Below are 18340 nucleotides of genomic sequence, written 5' to 3' on the forward strand. Positions count from 1 at the left end.
TGGCTTCTCTTATGTGACACAGAGTGTTGGATTGGATGGGCCACTGGCCTGATCCAACATGGCTTCTCTTATGTTCTTATGTGACACAGAGTGTTGGACTGGATGGGCCACTGGCCTGATCCAACATGGCTTCTCTTATGTTCTTATGTGACACAGAGTGTTGGACTGGAGGGGCCACTGGCCTGATCCAACATGGCTTCTCTTATGTTCTTATGTGACAGAGTGTTGGACTGGAGGGGCCACTGGCCTGATCCAACATGGCTTCTCTTATGTTCTTATGTGACACAGAGTGTTGGACTGGAGGGGCCACTGGCCTGATCCAACATGGCTTCTCTTATGTTCTTACATTAAGCAAGTTTGGGCACCCCTGACTTAAGCCAATGGTTTCAACTGGTACTCCCTGGAAGACTTGTGGTGCTGAGCCAGGCCTCCCAGAGGTCCTTCTCACCTAGAGCCGAGCCAACCTTAACACCCAGTTTTGCTACCTGTGCTGGCTCTCGGGTCAAGAAGGCTCCCCAATGGAAGCAGCATCTCCTCTGGCAGCCACAGAGGGTTCTCCAGAAGCCCAACCCCCCCTCACCTGGCAGACAGCCCTCTCTTTCAGGAGCTTCAGGTTCCTCCCTCGCAAGTCCGTCACGACGAAGGGCAAAGAGATCTTGTCGTCCTCGTATTCTGAAAGGAGAAACAGTGAGAGGCCGAGCAGAGGCAAACTGCACAGAGACCGACAAAGTTTAATCCTGGGTATCTGAAGATGTGTGCGTGCACACAGAAGTTTACACCTAGAATTCAACTTTGTTTGTCTTAGGGGAGGGACTGCGGTTCAGTGGTAGAGCATCTGCTTGGTAAGCAAGAAGGTCCCAGGTTCAATCCCCGGCATCTCCAACTAAAAAGGGTCCAGGCAAGTAGGCGTGGAAAAGTTCAGCTTGAGCCCCTGGAGAGCTGCTGCCAGTCTGAGTAGACAAGACTGTTTTGGGGAGGGACAGTGGCTCAGTGGTAGAGCATCTGCGTGGGAAGCAGAAGGTCCCAGGTTCAATCCCCGGCACCTCCACCTAAAAAGGGTCCAGGCAAGTACGGCTGAAAAACCTCAGCTTGAGACCCTGGAGAGCCGCTGCCAGTCTGAGTAGACAATACTGTTTTGGGGAGGGACAGTGGCTCAGTGGCAGAGCATCTGCGTGGGAAGCAGAAGGTCCCAGGTTCAATCCCCGGCACCTCCAACTAAAAAGGGTCCAAGCAACTACGGGTGAAAAAGCTCAGCTTGAAACCCTGGAGAGCCGCTGCCAGTCTGAGTAGACAATACTGTTTTGGGGAGGGACAGTGGCTCAGTGGCAGAGCATCTGCGTGGGAAGCAGAAGGTCCCAGGTTCAATCCCCGGCACCTCCAACTAAAAAGGGTCCAGGCAAAGAGGCATGAAAAACCTCAGCTGGAGACCCTGGAGAGCCATGAATGGGGCTGTGGCTCAGTGGTAGAGCATCTGCTTGGGAAGCAGAAGGTCCCAGGTTCAATCCCCGGCACCTCCAACTAAAAAGGGTCCAAGCAATTACGGGTGAAAAACCTCAGCTTGAAACCCTGGAGAGCCGCTGCCACTCTGAGTAGACAAGACTGCCTTTGATGGACCAAGGGGGGGAGGGGTCTGATTCAGTAGAAGGCAGCTTCATATGTTCATATATGTCTTAAAGGTGCCCCTGGACTCACAGAGTTGTTGTGAGGATAAAAAAGGAAGAGAGAATATTGTAAGATACTTTTGAGTCCCCACTGGGGAGAAGGCTGGGTGGGGTATAAATAAAGGAAATAACTGAATTCTCCCAAAGGCTTAGATGGCCTCTTCTGAGGCTTTCTCTTGCATGCACGTCAGCCCTGCAGAAGAGGCTTCCAGAAGCAACTACAAGGGCTTCACTTCTCTTGGATTTTCATAAAGGCTGCAAGACGAAACTCCGTACGAGAGCCTCTGAAGTCTCTCAGCAGCTAAGGGGCGTTTGTAAGGCTACTGTCGGCTTCCACCGTCTGACATTTCAAACCGCCTGACTGATCGTGGCTTTTAAGCTACCCGCTTTGGATCACAGCTGGCTACGAGAAAAGCAAAGTTCGTAACAAACACACATCAGCGGAAAGCAGAACCAACTTCCAAACGCTTTTGTCGAGGTTGCTTCCTGAGCACAGCCGCAAAAGTCCCTGCGGTAGCTACACGGAAGTCTCTTAACCCGCTACCAGACCTGCCTAAGAAAGGAAAGCCACAGGAGTTGGAGACACAGAGAGAAGACGGAATTGCTGGCAAGTGCGCCATGAGACAGTATCAAGCATGCTATTTCTTAATGCTGGTTTTATTTGTACAAACAGGTAGGGTTGCCAAGTCCAATTCAAGAAATATCTGGGGACTTTAGGAGTGGAGCCAGGAGACTTTGGGGGTGGAGCCAGGAGACTTTGGGGGTGGAGCCAGGAGCAAGGCTGTGACAAGCATAATTGAACTCCAAGAGAATTCTGGCCATCACATTTAAAGGGACAGCACACCTTTTTAAATGTCTTCCTTCCATAGGAAATGACGGATAGGGGCACCTTCTTTTGGGGCTCATAGAATTCGACCCCCAAGTCCAATAGTTTTGAAACTTGGGGGGTACTTTGGGGAGAGACACTAGATACTATATTGAAAATTCGGTGCCTCTACCTCAAAAAACAGCTCCCCCAGAGCCCCCGAAACCTCCAGAACAATTCCCCATTATATCGTATGAGAATCGATCACATAGGGAATAATGAAGACGTTTCCCTCTATCTCCGCCCCCTCCTTTCTGGTGAGTCTGAAGCAGCGGATCGGCCTCTCTACTCACCAGTTGCTGCCAGCTTCTTCACAGAAACACAGACACACCATCTTAAATTGAAGCCTTTCAAGTCAAGCCTCCGGCGGTGCAAAGGCACATGGTCCTTTGCGGGCGGGCCTCCCTCTCCCCTCCACCCGCCAGCCAGCTGATTGGGAGTGGGAAGCAGCCTGGGAAAACTGAAGAAAGGCTGCTGCGATCGGGGCTGGGTGGGAAGGGAAGGGCAAGGAGAAGCCGCTGGGATTGGGGCTGGGTGGGAAGGGCCGCCATCCCCCCCCCCCCGCTTTCCAGATTTTTGGCGAGCGGGGGAAGAAGGCTCCAAATCGGGGGTCCCCCAGCTAGGCGGGGGATTTGGGAAGCCTACAAACAGGCCAGATTTACAGCAGGGTATCACCTTTGTCTTTTCCCCTTTCTTCTTCTCCCCCCTTTTCCTTTCCCCCCCTTGGATGCATAATAAATCCATCTGGACCCAGGATGTTTCGTGTAACCTTGTATTAACAGCGTAGAGTGCCTCTCCCCCAGATTCACACAGCCATGCCTTATCAGCTCGCAGAGAATGTGTGAGAAATGGAGATGTTGTCATTAGCTAGCATTCCTTAGCCGTAAAAGAGATACAAGAAAGTAGCCTTTGAACCTTCAACTCAATTTGCATCTTTATGTTATTCTTTTGAAGTTATCTGTAACCCTGCCTTTTGAAGTTTGCCTATAAGATACTATTCAATACTATGTATGCCATACTTCCAAGGAATCCGTCCTTGGAGCAAGCTATGGAGTTTTACAATAAACATAAGTCTTTGATTAAAGAACAAACGCTTGATTATTGAGAATATCGATGCTTGACAGACAGAACTTATCAAAGGATGGAGGTGGAGGAAAGCTTTCCCATGTGAGGAGTCAAAAAGCAGTGTCACCCTCTGTCATGATCCTGGGCCTAGCGAGGCCTGCAGGCCCAGAGAAGCCTGCCTAGGAGTTACAAAAGAGCCTACATTTCCCAGCGTCTCTTCTATCCCTCTGATTGGGTGGTAAGGTTTTAGAGGGAAACTGGCCCAGAGAGGGGTGGGGCCTGGGAAAGGAAAGGTCCCCCATGCAAGCACCAGTCGTTTCCGACTCTGGTGTTACGTTGCTTTCACGACGTTTTCTCGGTAGACTTTTTACGGGGTGGTTTGCCATTGCCTTCCCCAGTCATTTACGCTTCCCCCCCAGCAAGCTGGGGACTCATTTTACCGACCTCGGAAGGCTGAGTCAATCTCGAGCCGGCTACCTGAAAACCCAGCTTCCGTCGGGGATTGAACTCAGGTCATGAGCAGAGCTTAGGACTGCAGTACTGCAGCTTTAACATTCTGCGCCACAGGACCTGGGAGGAGAAGATAAAAGGGCCAAGTCCAGGCATGGGGTGGTCTTTTCCTGGAAGGCTGAGCTGGAGGCAGGCTGTAGCCTGAAGAGCTTGAAGCAGGGGAAAGATCCCTCACCCAAGGCAAGGGGTGAGTGTTAGTAGAGTAGGGACAGTAAGTTCAGACGTGTCAGGGCATTTGTTTATTTCCCCTTCACTCCTTTTACTGTTTAATGAGCCTTGTTTGTTTATATTGCACTGACTGATCTTTTAAATAAAACATTTTTTTTTCTGTTGTCCACTGTGCCTGGTCCTCATGCCTATTATTTGGCCTAAGCTAAAGGAATCCTGAAGGGCTTGGGAGGGGCCTTCTCAAGGGGAGCCCTGAACCCAGAATGGTGGCAGCAATTGGTAAGACCCACCTGAGTCGTAACACTCTCCCAGAGCAAAGAAGAGTGACAGAGCTTTATGCCTTTGCTATCAAGGAAAGGAAGCACCAGTCGTTTCCGACTCTGGGGTGACTTTGCTTTCACAACGTTTTCTCGGCAGACTTTTTACGGGCTGCTTTGCCATGGCCTTCCCCAGTCATCTACCTACACTTTCTCCCCAGCAAGCTGGCTCCTCATTTGACCAACCTCGGAAGGATGGAAGGCTGAGTCAACCTCGAGCCGACTACCTGAACCCAGCTTCCGCTGGGATTGAACTCAGGTCGTGAGCAGAGGGCTCCGACTGCAGTACTGTGGCTTTCCCACTCTGCGCCACGGGGCCCTTTTTTGCTATCAAACCTCCTGGCTAAAGTCTGATGTCTGCCACCCACCCTGCTGCTGCTGTCAAGCATGGCTAATACTGATCAATAACCGATGGGTTTATAGTCTGACAAAAGCAGGCCTGGGTAAGATCCCAGAGAACCAAATGCTGCAAGTTTATTATTCTTTCCTGGCTCCTCTTTTCTTTATGACTGTTAATTAGAGGGAACAAAGCAATCAGCACCTTCCCAGGAATACTTCTACGGGAGGATGAGCCATTGGGCAATGCAAGGCCGAATGCCTGATAACGCCCTGGGAATGTATGTAGTTTTGATATTCTATGTGTAAACGCTCCCCTGCTTCCCCTCCCCGTAAGAATCCCTTTGAAGTGTATCTTAAAACTTGTGTATCAATGTATTGGTTTCATTCTTCTCAAGCCACGGCTTGAGCCAAAGTATCGGTCTGTCAATAAACGTAGTCTTTGTAGCAACCTCGACTCGTCATTGAACCCGTATGCTTGACAGCTGCCCCTTCCTTCCCCGGAAACGATCTGAAAAGAGACTCACCATCCTCTGCCTCTGAAAGATCGCTGGGCTCCAGAACGTAGCGCAGCTTGGTATAGTTCACGTAGCCCGGCTCAGCTGGCTGGCCTTCTGGTTCGGCGCTGGGAGACCCCTTGGGTGACCCTCCTGTGTCAGAAGCGCTTCCTGTTCCAGAAGACGCGGAGCTGGGAAAGCCACCGGTGTGCAAGCAAGACCCCGAACTCTTCCCGAGATCCCAAGAGGCTAAAGCACCCTGGCCCAAAGCCCCTGAGTCAAGAAGGTGGTCTGGCCCAGCGCCCGCTCCCTCTTCTGCCAGGGCAGAGCCTTTGGCTTCTTTAGCTCTTCGGAAGATGTCTGCGACAAACTCCTTCGCCATAGCGACAGCCGGCGAAACGTGGCTTTCTGTGTCTTGCGGAGGTGCTGGGAGGGGTCGCTGCAACGCAGCTGTGCCCTGGCGTGAGCCACTGTCTCTTTCCAGCCCGTCCTTTGAGCTGCTGGGACACTGCGAGGGGACGGCCGGGGGGCACGCTTCGCCGGCAGGGGATCGGGGGTGACGACTCCTGTCGTAAAGGATCTGGCAGAAGCTGCTGTCGTCTGAAAGGAAGCACCAAAGGGAAGCGTTAAGAAAAAGCTGGTGGCCACATGCTACGCAGAGCAACTTCTGAAGTAGCTTCTGAAACAGGGCCTGCAAAACGGTACTCTTCCGCCAGGCATTTCTGAATTAAAATCCATGACAACGTGGGGAAAAAAACAGATATTAAACCATCTGGCCCATAAAAATAGACACTATCTGGCCCACCTCGAACACTCTACTGTGATTGGGACCTCTCTCTTAATAGGACATCCAGCAGTAACAGCTAAATAACAAAACTTAACATCGACTGAATTGGCAGCTACCCACCATTACCAATACATCAATATATTCCACTGGTAGATCAAAAGAGCACCTGATGTTGCTTTATGATACAGTTTTAATATTGCTTTTATTTACGATGTACTTTATATTTTTATGTTATGATTTATTAATACTAAGCAGCCCCGTGGTGCAGAATGGTAAAGCAGCAGTACTGTGGTCTGAACTCTCTGCTCACGACCCGAGTTCGATTCCGGCGGAAGCTGGATTCAGGTAGCCGGCCTGAGGTTGACTTAGCCTTCCGTCCTTCCCAGGTTGGTCAAATGAGGACCCAGCTTGCTGGGGGGAAAGTGCAGATGACTGGGGAAGGCCAGGGCAAACCACCCCGTCAAAAGTCTGCCGTGTAAACAGTGTGAAAGCAACGTCACCCTAGAGTCAGAAACGACTGGTGCTTGCACAGGGGACCTTTCCTTTTTTATTATTTATTATTTTTATGACCTTTGAATGCGAGCCGCCCTGAGCCTGAGTTGGCGGAGGGTGGGACAGGAGGCGAATAAACAAACAAGCAAACTTCTGCCAACATTTCCAGACCTCAGTATAAGCCGGGGGTGGCCAAACTGTGACTTGGGAGCCACACGTGGCTCTTTCACACACCCTGAAGCCCCCACTGCCTGTCAGCTGACTTGGAAAAGGCATTTGTCTCTTTAAATCATTTCTCCAAGCTAAGCCAGTTGGCAGCTTGGAGAATGCATTTGAAGTTGCTTTCCTTCCACCTCTCTCTCTCCCTCTTTCCTCCCCACATCTATTTGCCTGCCTGCCTTCCCTCCCTCCAACATCTGACGTTCATGTCTTGTGGCTCTCAAACATCTGATGATTATTCTATGTGGCTCTTACAGGGTTGCCACTAAAATTTTATTTTTCATTTCCCTGACTTTCCCGAAAGTGGCAACCCTGTCTTACGTTAAGCAAGTTTGGCCACGTATTTAGATGCCGATAACGGGACTGAGGTTCTTACCCTCATTCTGGGGGGAATCAGATCTGGTTGCCACCTTTCCACAGCCCACCTGGAGCTGGAGCATTTTCCATTACACAGAGTTCCCATCTAGTGAATTCCCAAGCACAGAAACAGGGTCGGTGCTAGGGCATTTGGTGCTGCCCACCCCCCCTCCCCCAAATTTTAAAAAACAGAGAATTGTAGGAGAAATGAAGAAACTTTTTTTGGTAAAAACAATTTTTATTATTCTACAACATATTATATCACTATTTCATTTACTTCTCTCAAACAAAAGTCAATTATTTGTTGCATCACATTTTCCACCTCCCCTCCTCCCTTTCAAGACTTCCCCAGTGTTACTTACAATATAAAAGCAATAAAGGTAATTTAACATTTAAAAAAAAAACTGTTTAAAAAGAAAAAAGGAACTTATATTTCTTTATGGTTATTACCTCATTCGATTAATAATCCGATATACTAAATTAAGTCATATTATCTATCTTATTATAATCTTTTAAGAAAGAACAAAATATTTTCTCATACTCTCATTTTAACTATCATTCTTGTCTCAGTAACTTAAAAATAGCTAATAAACAAGTTATCCGTTATCAAATATCACCAAGCGTCCTTTCACTCTCCAATGTTCTTCCACATAGTTCTGAAACTTTCGCCATTCATTATTACATTTTTCCATATCAAGTTCCTTTAGTGTTCTTGTTGATTTGATCAGTGCAGAGTTTTCATAACCCAATTTTGTAAGTTCACCTCAATTTTCCGCCAAAGCTTTTCATAGCTGTTTTTAAATAAGTCAATATTCTTTGTTGTAATTTCTACTCCTAAATACTTTACTTTAGAGGCCGCTTCACAGTTTGTTAAATTTTGTAATTCCATCTGCTTAGATTTTGACATATTTCTACACAAAATTTTTGTTTTCTCTTTATTTACATAAAAGCCTGCCAGTTCACCATATTCTTTTATTTTTTGGAGCAGCAACGGTGTAACTTGAGTTGGGTTTTCATTTATAAACATTACATCATCTGCAAACGCTCTGTATTTGTAAGAAAAGCCTTTTAATTTCAAACCCTCTATCTCCTTATCTTCTTGAACTTGCATAAGCAGTATTTCCAGCGTCATTATAAATATCAAAGGGGATAGAGGGCACCCTTGTCTTGTTCCTTTACAAATTGCTATTTTCTCTGTCAAATCTGCATTTATGCAAAGTCTTGCTTGTTGGTCAGTATATATTGCCTTTACCATTCTAACAAAGTCTTCACCCAATCCCAATTTCTCCATTACTCCAAACATAAAGTCCCAATGAACACTGTCAAAAGCTTTCTCTGCATCAGCAAAAAGCAAAGCTACTTCTTTTTCAGGATGTTTTTCATAATATTCTATTATATCTATTACAGTTCTGATATTTTCTCTTAATTGCCTTCTGGGGAGAAACCCTGCTTGTTCCTCTTTAACAAAACTATTCAAATACTGCTTCAGGCGTTCTGCTAAAATTCTAGCATATATTTTATAGTCATTATTTAGCAATGAAATTGGTCTATAGTTTTTTACATTAGTCACATCTCTGTTTTCTTTTGGTATCAACAAGATTACTGCTTCTTTCCAAGTATTAGGTATCTTCCCATCTATTCTTATAATGTTCATCAATTTCTGAAGTTTTAGAAGTAGAGTTTCTTTAAGAACTTTATAACATCTTGCTGTAAAACCGTCAAGACCTGGAGCCTTCCCTGGCTTCATTAAGTTAATTGCCGCTTCAATTCCTCCTTACCAATTGGGTCGTTTAAGATCTTTTTCATATTGTCCGTTAGGGGTTTAACATTAATTTCCTGTAAATAGGCATCTATTTTCTCTTTTTTTCCCCACATGACTTTTATACAAATTTGCATACTACTTATAAAACTCTCTTTTGATTCCTTCCTGGTCAACAATTTCTTTGTTGCCCAAACTAATTTTATTAACAATTTTATTTTCCCTTTTTCTTTTCATTTGCCAGGCCAAGTATTTTCCAGCTTTATTTGCACTCTCAAAAGATTTCTGTTGAAGCCTTTTTAAGTTCCATTCTACTTCTTTATTTAACAAGTGTCTTAGTTGGTCCTGTAGAATTCCAATTTCTTTTAAAATCTTCTTTCCCCCCAGTCTCTTTATAAGCTCTCTCTCCTTCTTCTTAATCTCCTTCTGATGTCTGTCATTTTTTTCTCTTTAGCTTTTCTGTCTTTATTATTCAATGTGATTAAAATACCTCTCATCACCGCTTTATAAGCATCCCACACCGTTTGATATTGAACGTCCTCATTTTCATTTACTTGGGAAAAGGCTTTAGTCTCTTTTTGCAGAGATTCTACTACCCCATCTTTCTGCAGTAAATCTTCATTTATTCGCCATCTTAAAGTCTTTTTGGTAGGTTTCGCAGACCACATTATTGGATTATGAACTGCTCTTATTTTCGGAAGAATCTCTTATTTCTTTTGTTGTAAGTCCCAAATTTTTTGTACTCCATAACATATCAATCCTTGAGAAAGAGTTATGTCGAGCTGAAAAGAAGGTATAGTCTCTAACTGTAGGATTTTTCTCCCTCCAAATGTCCACAAGATTTTCCTGCTTGGCTAATTCAAAAAAAGACTTGGGTAGTTTACCTTCATTATGCTTCTTCCCAGATCTGTCCAAAATACCATTAAAGTCTCCCATTAACATGATTTGCTCATATGTCTCTTGATCAAGTTGCTGCATAATGTCCTTTAAAAAAGCATCTTTTGCTCCATTAGGAGCATACAGTCCCAATAGCAAAGTCTTCTTGTGGTTCATCATCAGTTGCACTGCAATATATCTACCATCATCCTCCTTAATAATCAATTTTGGTTCCGATTCCTGTTTTACATAAAAAACCACACCTCTTTTTTTCTCCTTAGCCAATGAAAAAAATTCCATACCAAATTGCTTATTCCACAAATATTTGTAATCCAATAGTTTAATATGTACTTATTGTAGACAAATTATGTTACATTTTTGCTTCCCAATCCAATGAAAAGTTGCCTTTCTTTTTTGTGGTGAATTAAGTCCATTTACATTCCAAGATAATAATTTGTAATCCATCATGGTTTTCTATTTTAATCTGAACCTCCAAATTCTTTATTCTCCACCAAAAACTTCTCCATCTCCTGAGTGCTTGTAATGGTAATCCTCTTCCCCTTGTATTCAAAAACCAATCCTTCTGGGAGAATCCATCTATATCTCATTTGACTCTCTCTCAATTGCTCAGTTTTTTATATAATCTTCTGTCACTTAAGACTTGCCTTGGTAATTCTTTCATAATTCTAACATCACTGCCTTCCACAATCAGCTTGCCTTCATACTGTTTACTTAGAATCCTTCCCACCAAGTCTCTTGTTACACATCTCACTACCACATCTCTTGGTAGTTTATTTTTCCTTGCATATTCTGAATTGACCCTGTAAATATAGTCATGAAAGCAATTAGTCTCCTCAGGATCATCTCCAACATATTCAGCAATAATCTTTATTATGTATTTCCTTAAATCACCATCCTTTTCAGGCACACCTCTCAAACGTACCTGATTTTCCATTGATTTGCAGTCCTGCAGTAATGCTTTGTCCTGCAATTTTTTAATAGTGGAATCCACTGTATTAATTCTTTCATCATGGTCTTTCACTCTCTCTTCCACCTCTTGGATTTTTTTGGATACTGATTTAAACTCTTTACTGAGAACTTCTATATTTTTTTTAATTCCTTCTTACAATCACTTATAGAATCTTTAATCAGTTTAGACAATCTAGCTTCCATGGCATCCATCTGTTCTTTTGTATCAGCCTTTTTGCCCTCTTCTAATGTCTTGGCTCTTGTCTGTAATTTTTTTGGGGCTGAAATTACTGCCTTCCCATTATAAATATAGGCTTTACAACTGAAGTCACCAAGTTCTTTTTAAATGGTCCAGTCTTATAGATTAGGGCATGCCCTTTCAGAAAAGCCCAAAATCGCCGTCCTTCTATGCCCCTGGGTCCAGATATTAATTTTTAAAAAGTTATAATTTCCCAAAATGGTGCTTGATGTTTCTCTATGGTTTAGTCCTAGAGGGGCTTAAAAAAATGTAGTTTTCCCTTCCCTTGATGGTCTCTTCCGCCCACACTTGCCACAAAGTCTCGTTATCTATGGTTGTGAAGTCTCACGATGTTCCCAGACGTCATATCCTGTAATGACGTTGATCTGCAGTTCTTCCACTCTCGGGGGGGAGTGAGCACAAAACTTCCAAACAATATCAGTGTTTGCCTTTTTTAAGCCTTATATCTGTTTAACTCAGTCCAAGATTTCCCCCTCCTCCTCCTCCTTTATTATTACAAGTTGTAATAAGAAATGAAGAAACTTGAAATTATTTACGGTTTTAATTCACAGGGTTTTTTTTATTTTACATTTTTATTTTATTTTATTTTTAAAAAATGGTGAGATTCAGCAATAAAAATTGTGAGAATACTACTCAATCCTTTTAGCTGGAGGTGCCAGGGACAAGACCACATGACCACTTCTACTTGATCCTTGTAGGTGGAGGAGCCAGGGACAAGACCTTCACATGACCACTTCTACTTGATCCTTTTAGCTGGAGGTGCCAGGGACAAGACCACATGACCACTTCTACTTGATCCTTGTAGGTGGAGGTGCCAGGGACAAGACCTTCACATGACCACTTCTACTTGATCCTTTTAGCTGGAGGTGCCAGGGACAAGACCGCATGACCACTTCTACTTGATCCTTTTAGCTGGAGGTGCCAGGGACAAGACCTTCACGTGACCACTTCTACTTGATCTTTTTAGCTGGAGGTGCCAGGGACAAGACCATCACGTGACCACTTATACTTGATCCTTGTAGCTGGAGGTGCCAGGGACAAGACCATCACGTGACCATTTCCACTTGATCCTTTTAGCTGGAAGAGCCAGGGACAAGACCTTCATATGACCACTTCTACTTGATCCTTTTAGCTGGAGGAGCCAGGGACAAGACCATCACATGACCACTTTTACTTGATCCTTTTAGCTGGAAGTGCCAGGGACAAGACCTTCACATGGCCACTTCTACATGATCCTTGTAGCTGGAGGTGCCAGGGACAAGACCTTCACATGACCACTTCTACATGATCCTTGTAGCCGGAGGTGCCAGGGACAAGACCTTCACATGACCACTTCTACTTGATCCTTGTAGCTGGAGGTGCCAAGGACAAGACCTTCACATGACCACTTCTACTTGCTCCTTGTAGCTGGAGGTGCCAGGGACAAGACCATCACATGACCACTTCTACTTGATCCTTGTAGCTGGAGGTGCCAGGGGCAAGACCTTCACATGACCCTTTTAGCTGGAGGTGCCAGGGACAAGACCTTCACGTGACCACTTCTACTCGATCCTTTTAGCTGGAGAATCCAGGGACAAGACCATCACATGACCATTTCTCCTCAACCCTTTTAGTTGGAGGCACAAGTGACAAGACTTGTGCATGGGAGAAAGAGGCTCTACTGCTGAGCTACGGCTCCCACCCCATAGCTCTGTTAAGAGTAGAGCAGTAAGGACGAGTGGCAGCAGACAACTTCAACGGGAGCCAATTTTCAGAAACTGTAATCGACCCTTCTTCGGCTTTTACAATCGGTTCATTTATCCCTGCCACTCCCACGCACCGGCCATGCACAGAAACTGGCACTGCATAACATCTGTGGTATATTTAAGGATCTCTTAAGTCAGACAAGGCCCGAGTTGGGTGGCCACCCCAGCCAGGTCTCAGACGCTAAGAAGGGCTGGTCACAGTCAGATTGTCTTGCCAGATTCTCAAACTGTAAGTTGGGCTGACCACAGGAAAGAAGGCTTTACTGTTCCGTAACAAATTATTGGTGAGGAAGAAATCCCAGCCCTTGAAATAGACCCCACATCCGTTGGAAATGATTGTCGGGCAAGGGACCTCAGGAGCAACAGGCCTCAGCGTTTCCCTAAGAGTTTCATTGTCTTCCGGAAGTTCTTTGTCCTCTTAAACAATTTTCTGAGCACTCTTGTTTGACAGACTTTTGCTTCTAGAATAGATTTGTCTTATAAGACATGGACTGAGAAACTTACCAGTACTTTGTCACTGTTGGAGATGTATGAATAGAGCGTTAAGTACTTTTGTATTAACTATTGCATACAATATATAAATATAAGGGGAGGGATGGTGGCTCAGTGGTAGAGCATCTGCTTGGGAAGCAGAAGGTCCCAGGTTCAATCCCCAGCATCTCCAACTAAGAAGGGTCCAGGCAAGAAGGCGTGAAGAACCTCAGCTTGAGACCCTGGAGAGCAGGGGAGGGATGGTGGCTCAGTGGTAGAGCGTCTGCTTGGTAAGCAGACGGTCCCAGGTTCAATCCCCGGCATCTCCAACTAAAAAGGGTCCAGGCAAATAGGCGTGAAAAACCTCAGCTTGAGACCCTGGAGAGCCGCTGCCAGTCTGAGAAGACAATACTGACTTTGATGGACCAAAGAGGGTCTGATTCAGTAGAAGGCACCTTCATATGTTTATATATGTTCAACCTTACTAGTGGCATAAGACATTTACTTAAATGAGGAGTATATTTTCCTGTGTTCTGAACAGCTGCGCATTGTTGTTTAATACAGGCGCTCGGTTTTGCTAATAAAGCTACCATGCCACTTGAAGCTTGCATATGTTGTCTGTTGACTTTAGGTCTCTAAAAAAGATAAAGTAGTCCCCTGTGCAAGCACCAGTCGTTGCCAACTCTGGTGTGACGTTGCTTTCACGATGTTTTCATGGCAGACTTTTTATAGGGTGGTTTGCCATTGCCTTCCCCAGTCATCTATGCTTTCCCCCAAGCAAGCTGGGGACTCATTTTACCGACCGCGGAAGGATGGAAGGCTGAGCCAAAGTTGAGCCGGCTACCTGAGCCCAGCTTCCACCGGGATCAAACTCAGGTCATGAGCAGAGGGCTCCGACTGCAGCATTGTAGCTTTACCACTCCGCCACAGGGCTCTTAAAAAGTCAAGGTAGTCCCCTGTGCAAGCACCAGTTGTTTCCAACTCTGGGATGACGTTGCTTTCACGTTTTAACGGCAGACTTTTTATGCGGTGGTTTTGCCATTGCCTTCCCCAGTCATCTACGCTTTCCCCCCAGCAAGCTGGGGACTCATTTTACCAACCACGGGAGGATGAGCCAACCTCGAGTCGGCAACCTGAAAACCCAACTTCCGCCGGGATCGAACTCAGGTCGTGAGCAGAGCTTAGGACTACAGGACTGCAGCTTTAACACTCTGCGCCACGGGGCTCTTTCAACATTACCAAAAAAGCCATAGAACCAGTTTGTCAAGTGATTCCAACGGGGTGAGAAAAGATCGGAATCAACATTTCAAGCGCTGATTCGTCTTTAACTCCCACCCAAACCCAAAACTGTATCCAGGCAGACGTAAAACTGCTTTCCTTTTCAAGTCGGCTTTCTAGGTTGAAGACAAGATTCATTTCTAAGATGAAGACTGATACATTCCTTTCACTGTTCAGTGTCCAATCTACGCGCATAATGTTTAGGCAACAACAATAACAAAATTTCCACTGCCTGAATATGCCACGGGAGGAAGATAACATTACAATAAACTCCAGGGCCATTAGGTGAACAAAGCAGACATGAAGAACTTAGAACAGCTCAAAGGTTGAAGGAGCTGGGGATGTTTAGCCTGGAGAGGAGGCGGCTGAGAGGTGATAGGATCACCATCTTCAAGTCCTTGAAGGGCTGTCATCTAGAGGATGGTGTGGAATTGTTTTCTGTGGCCCCGGAAGGTAGGACCAGAACCAATGGGTTGAAATTAAAAGAATTTCCGGCTCAACATGAGGAAGAATTTCCTGACTGTCAGAGCGGTTCCTCAGTGGAACAGGCTTCCTCCTTTGGAGGTGGTGGGCTCTCCTTCCTTGGAGGTTTTTCAACAGAGGCTAGATGGCCATCTGACAGCAGTGAGGATCCTGTGAATTTAGCGGGAGGGATTTCTGAGTTTAGAGCAGTTCCTCAGTGGAACAGGCTTCCTCCTCGGGAGGTGGTGGGCTCTCCTTCCTTGGAGGTTTTTCAACAGAGGCTGGATGGCCATCTGACAGCAATGAGGATCCTGTGAATTTAGGGGGAGGTATTTGTGAGTTTAGAGCGGTTCCACAGTGGAACAGGCTTCCTCCTTGGGAGGTGGTGGGTGCTCCTTCCTTGGAGGTTTTTCAACAGAGGCTAGATGGCCATCTGACAGCAGTGAGGATCCTGTGAATTTAGCGGGAGGGATTTGTGAGTTTAGAGCGGTTCCTAAGTGGAACAGGCTTCCTCCTTGGGAGGTGGTGGGCTCTCCTTCCTTGGAGGTTTTTCAACAGAGGCTGGATGGCCATCTGACAGCAATGAGGATCCTGTGAATTTAGGGGGAGGGATTTGTGAGCTTAGAGCAGTTCCTCAGTGGAACAGGCTTCCTCCTTGGGAGGTGGTGGTCTCTCCTTCCTTGGAGGTTTTTAAACAGAGGCTGGATGGCCATCTGACAGCAATGAGGATCCTGTGAATTTAGGGGGAGGGATTTTTGAGTTTCCTGCATTGTGCAGGGGGTTGGACTAGATGACCCTGGAGGTCCCTTCCAACTCTCAGATTCTAATTAAAGTTACGGCAATCGAAGGAAGCTGTCCGGAAAAGCTGACAAAGAATTGACGAAGAGATCTTTTTCTCCCTCTCCCCAAATACTAGAACTCAGGGGCCCCCAAGGAAGTTGAGGGGCACCAAATTCAGGGCAGACAAAAGGAAAGGCTTCTTTACACAACGAGTGATTCAAACGTGGAATTTGCTGCCGGAGGATGTCGTGAGGGCCACAGGCAGAGATGACCGTAAAACAGAATGAGCCAAATCCATGGAGAAGTCTAGCAGCGGCTACTGGGCATGACTGCACAGAACGTCTGGATCCCAGTGCCAAGAGACAACATCCTGGGAAGGAACTGGCTGGCCCCAGTGTGAGACGGGATGCTGGATGAGATGGCTCACTGGCCTGATCCAGCAGGGCTCTTCTGATGTTCTTATGAAAAGCATGGGAGTGCCCAATCTGGAGAGCCAGTTTGGTGTAGTGGTGAAGCGTGCGGACTCTTATCTGGGAGGACCGGGTTTGATTCCCTGCTTCTCCACTTGCACCTGCTGGAATGGCCTCGGGTCAGCCAGAGCTCTTGCAGAGCTGTCCTTGAAAGAGCAGTTTCTGTCAGAGCTCTCTCAGCTCCACCTGCCTCATAGGGTGTCTGTTGTGGGGAGGGGGAGAAGATATAGGAGATTGTAAACCGCTCTGCGTCTCTGGCTCAGAGAGAAGGGCGGGGTATACATCCGCAGCTTTCGTCTTACTACAGTGGGATACACCCAATTCGCAAAACCCACTAAAAAGAAGCTTTCTGTGCACTGATGCCATAACTAGGGCCCCCGTCTCAAAAGAATGGTGGAACAGCAGTTCACAGTGTTGTGTTCAGAGGCTGGAAGTCTTTAAAATTGTTCTTTAGAAAGCAACAGGAGGGCTTGCATGCACCCCCACCTAGAAGTCCAATGCACCATCCAAAGAGAAAACGGCTCTGTGTAGCACCAGCCCCCCCACCCCCGGGTCTCTTACCGGAAGAATGTACAGAAACGGCACAGGCCACGAGAGAATAGCTGGTATTGAGGAGCACCACTTGGTCCTTCTTCAGCTGGAACGCTGGCTGGAATGTGGGGAACGGGTACACCACCTGGTACTTGGTGTGCAGCATGAAGCCGTGCTGCAAGCATTTGGCGTTGGGGTCACCTGAGGGAGCGCACACACATCAGCACCAGCAAGGACTCACGGCAAGTTCTGTGCACAGAGACCAGCGAAGGGGAAATTCCACAAAACGCTTGGCAGAAGGCAGGCCAGCTTGGTGTAGTGGTTGTGAGTTGTCTCTTATCTGGGAGAACCGGGCTTGATTCCCCACTCCTCCACTTGCACCTGCTGGCATGGCCTTGGGTCAGCCATAGCTCTCTTATCTGGGAGAACCGGGCTTGATTCCCCACTCCTCCACTTGCAGCTGCTGGAATGGCCTTGGGTCAGCCAGAGCTCTCTTATCTGGGAGAACCGGGTTGGATTCCCCACTCCTCCGCTTGCACCTGCTGGCATGGCCCTGGGTCAGCCATAGCTCTCTTATCTAGGAGAACCGGGTTGGATTCCCTACTCCTCCGCTTGCACCTGCTGGCATGGCCCTGGGTCAGCCATAGCTCTCTTATCTGGGAGAACCGGGTTGGATTCCCTACTCCTCCGCTTGCACCTGCTGGCATGGCCTTGGGTCAGCCAGAGCTCTCTTATCTGGGAGAACCGGGTTGGATTCCCCACTCCTCCACTTGCAGCTGCTGGAATGGCCTTGGGTCAGCCAGAGCGCTCTTATCTGAGAGAACCGGGTTGGATTCCCCACTCTTCCACTTGCACCTGCTGGAATGGCCTTGGGTCAGCCAGAGCTTTGGCAGAGGTTGTCCTTGAAAGGGCAGCTGCTGTGAGAGCCCTCTCCAGCCCCACCCACCTCACAGGGTGTCTGTTGTGGGGGAGGAAGGTAAAGGAGATTGTGAGCCGCTCTGAGACTCTTCGGAGTGGAGGGCGGGATATAAATCCAATATCTTCATCTACCTCACAGGGTGTCTGTTGTGGGGGAGGAAGATAAAGGAGATTGTGAGAGAACTCTGACAGCAGCTGCCCTTTCAAGGTTTGATTCCCCATTCCTCCACTTGCAGCTGCTGGAATGGCCTTTGCGTCAGCCATAGCTCTGACAGAGCTGTCCTTGAAAGGGCAGCTTCTGTCAGAGTTCGCTCAGCCCCACCTACCTCACAGGCAGCGTTCCCTCTAAGCTGACTTAGCGTGAGCTAGCTCACAGATTGTTAGCCTCCAGCTCACACATTTTTGTCTTAGCTCAGAAACAATGACCCAAGATCACACTAATTTATGCAGCAGCTCACAACTTTAATGCCAGTAGCCCACAAAGTAGAATTTTTGCTCTCAAGAGTCTGCAGCTTAGAGGGAACATTGCTCACAGGGTGTCTGTTGTG

General features: G+C 46.7%; 1 protein-coding gene across 1 annotated transcript in view; it reads right to left on the reverse strand.

Annotated features, from left to right (window-relative positions):
- The window catches only part of DCAF15 (DDB1 and CUL4 associated factor 15), a 62300-nt gene that overhangs the window by 19287 nt on the left and 24673 nt on the right, over window positions 1-18340 (reverse strand). The window contains exons 6-8 of the mRNA XM_060252809.1: window positions 16905-17075; window positions 5450-6019; window positions 581-672 (exon numbers count right to left, since the gene is read on the reverse strand). Coding sequence (XP_060108792.1) covers window positions 581-672; window positions 5450-6019; window positions 16905-17075 — 833 coding nt within the window. The remainder of the gene's footprint in view (window positions 1-580; window positions 673-5449; window positions 6020-16904; window positions 17076-18340) is intronic.

This window comes from Heteronotia binoei, chromosome 13, assembly GCF_032191835.1.
Source record: "Heteronotia binoei isolate CCM8104 ecotype False Entrance Well chromosome 13, APGP_CSIRO_Hbin_v1, whole genome shotgun sequence".
NCBI classification, from domain to species: Eukaryota; Metazoa; Chordata; class Lepidosauria; order Squamata; family Gekkonidae; genus Heteronotia; species Heteronotia binoei.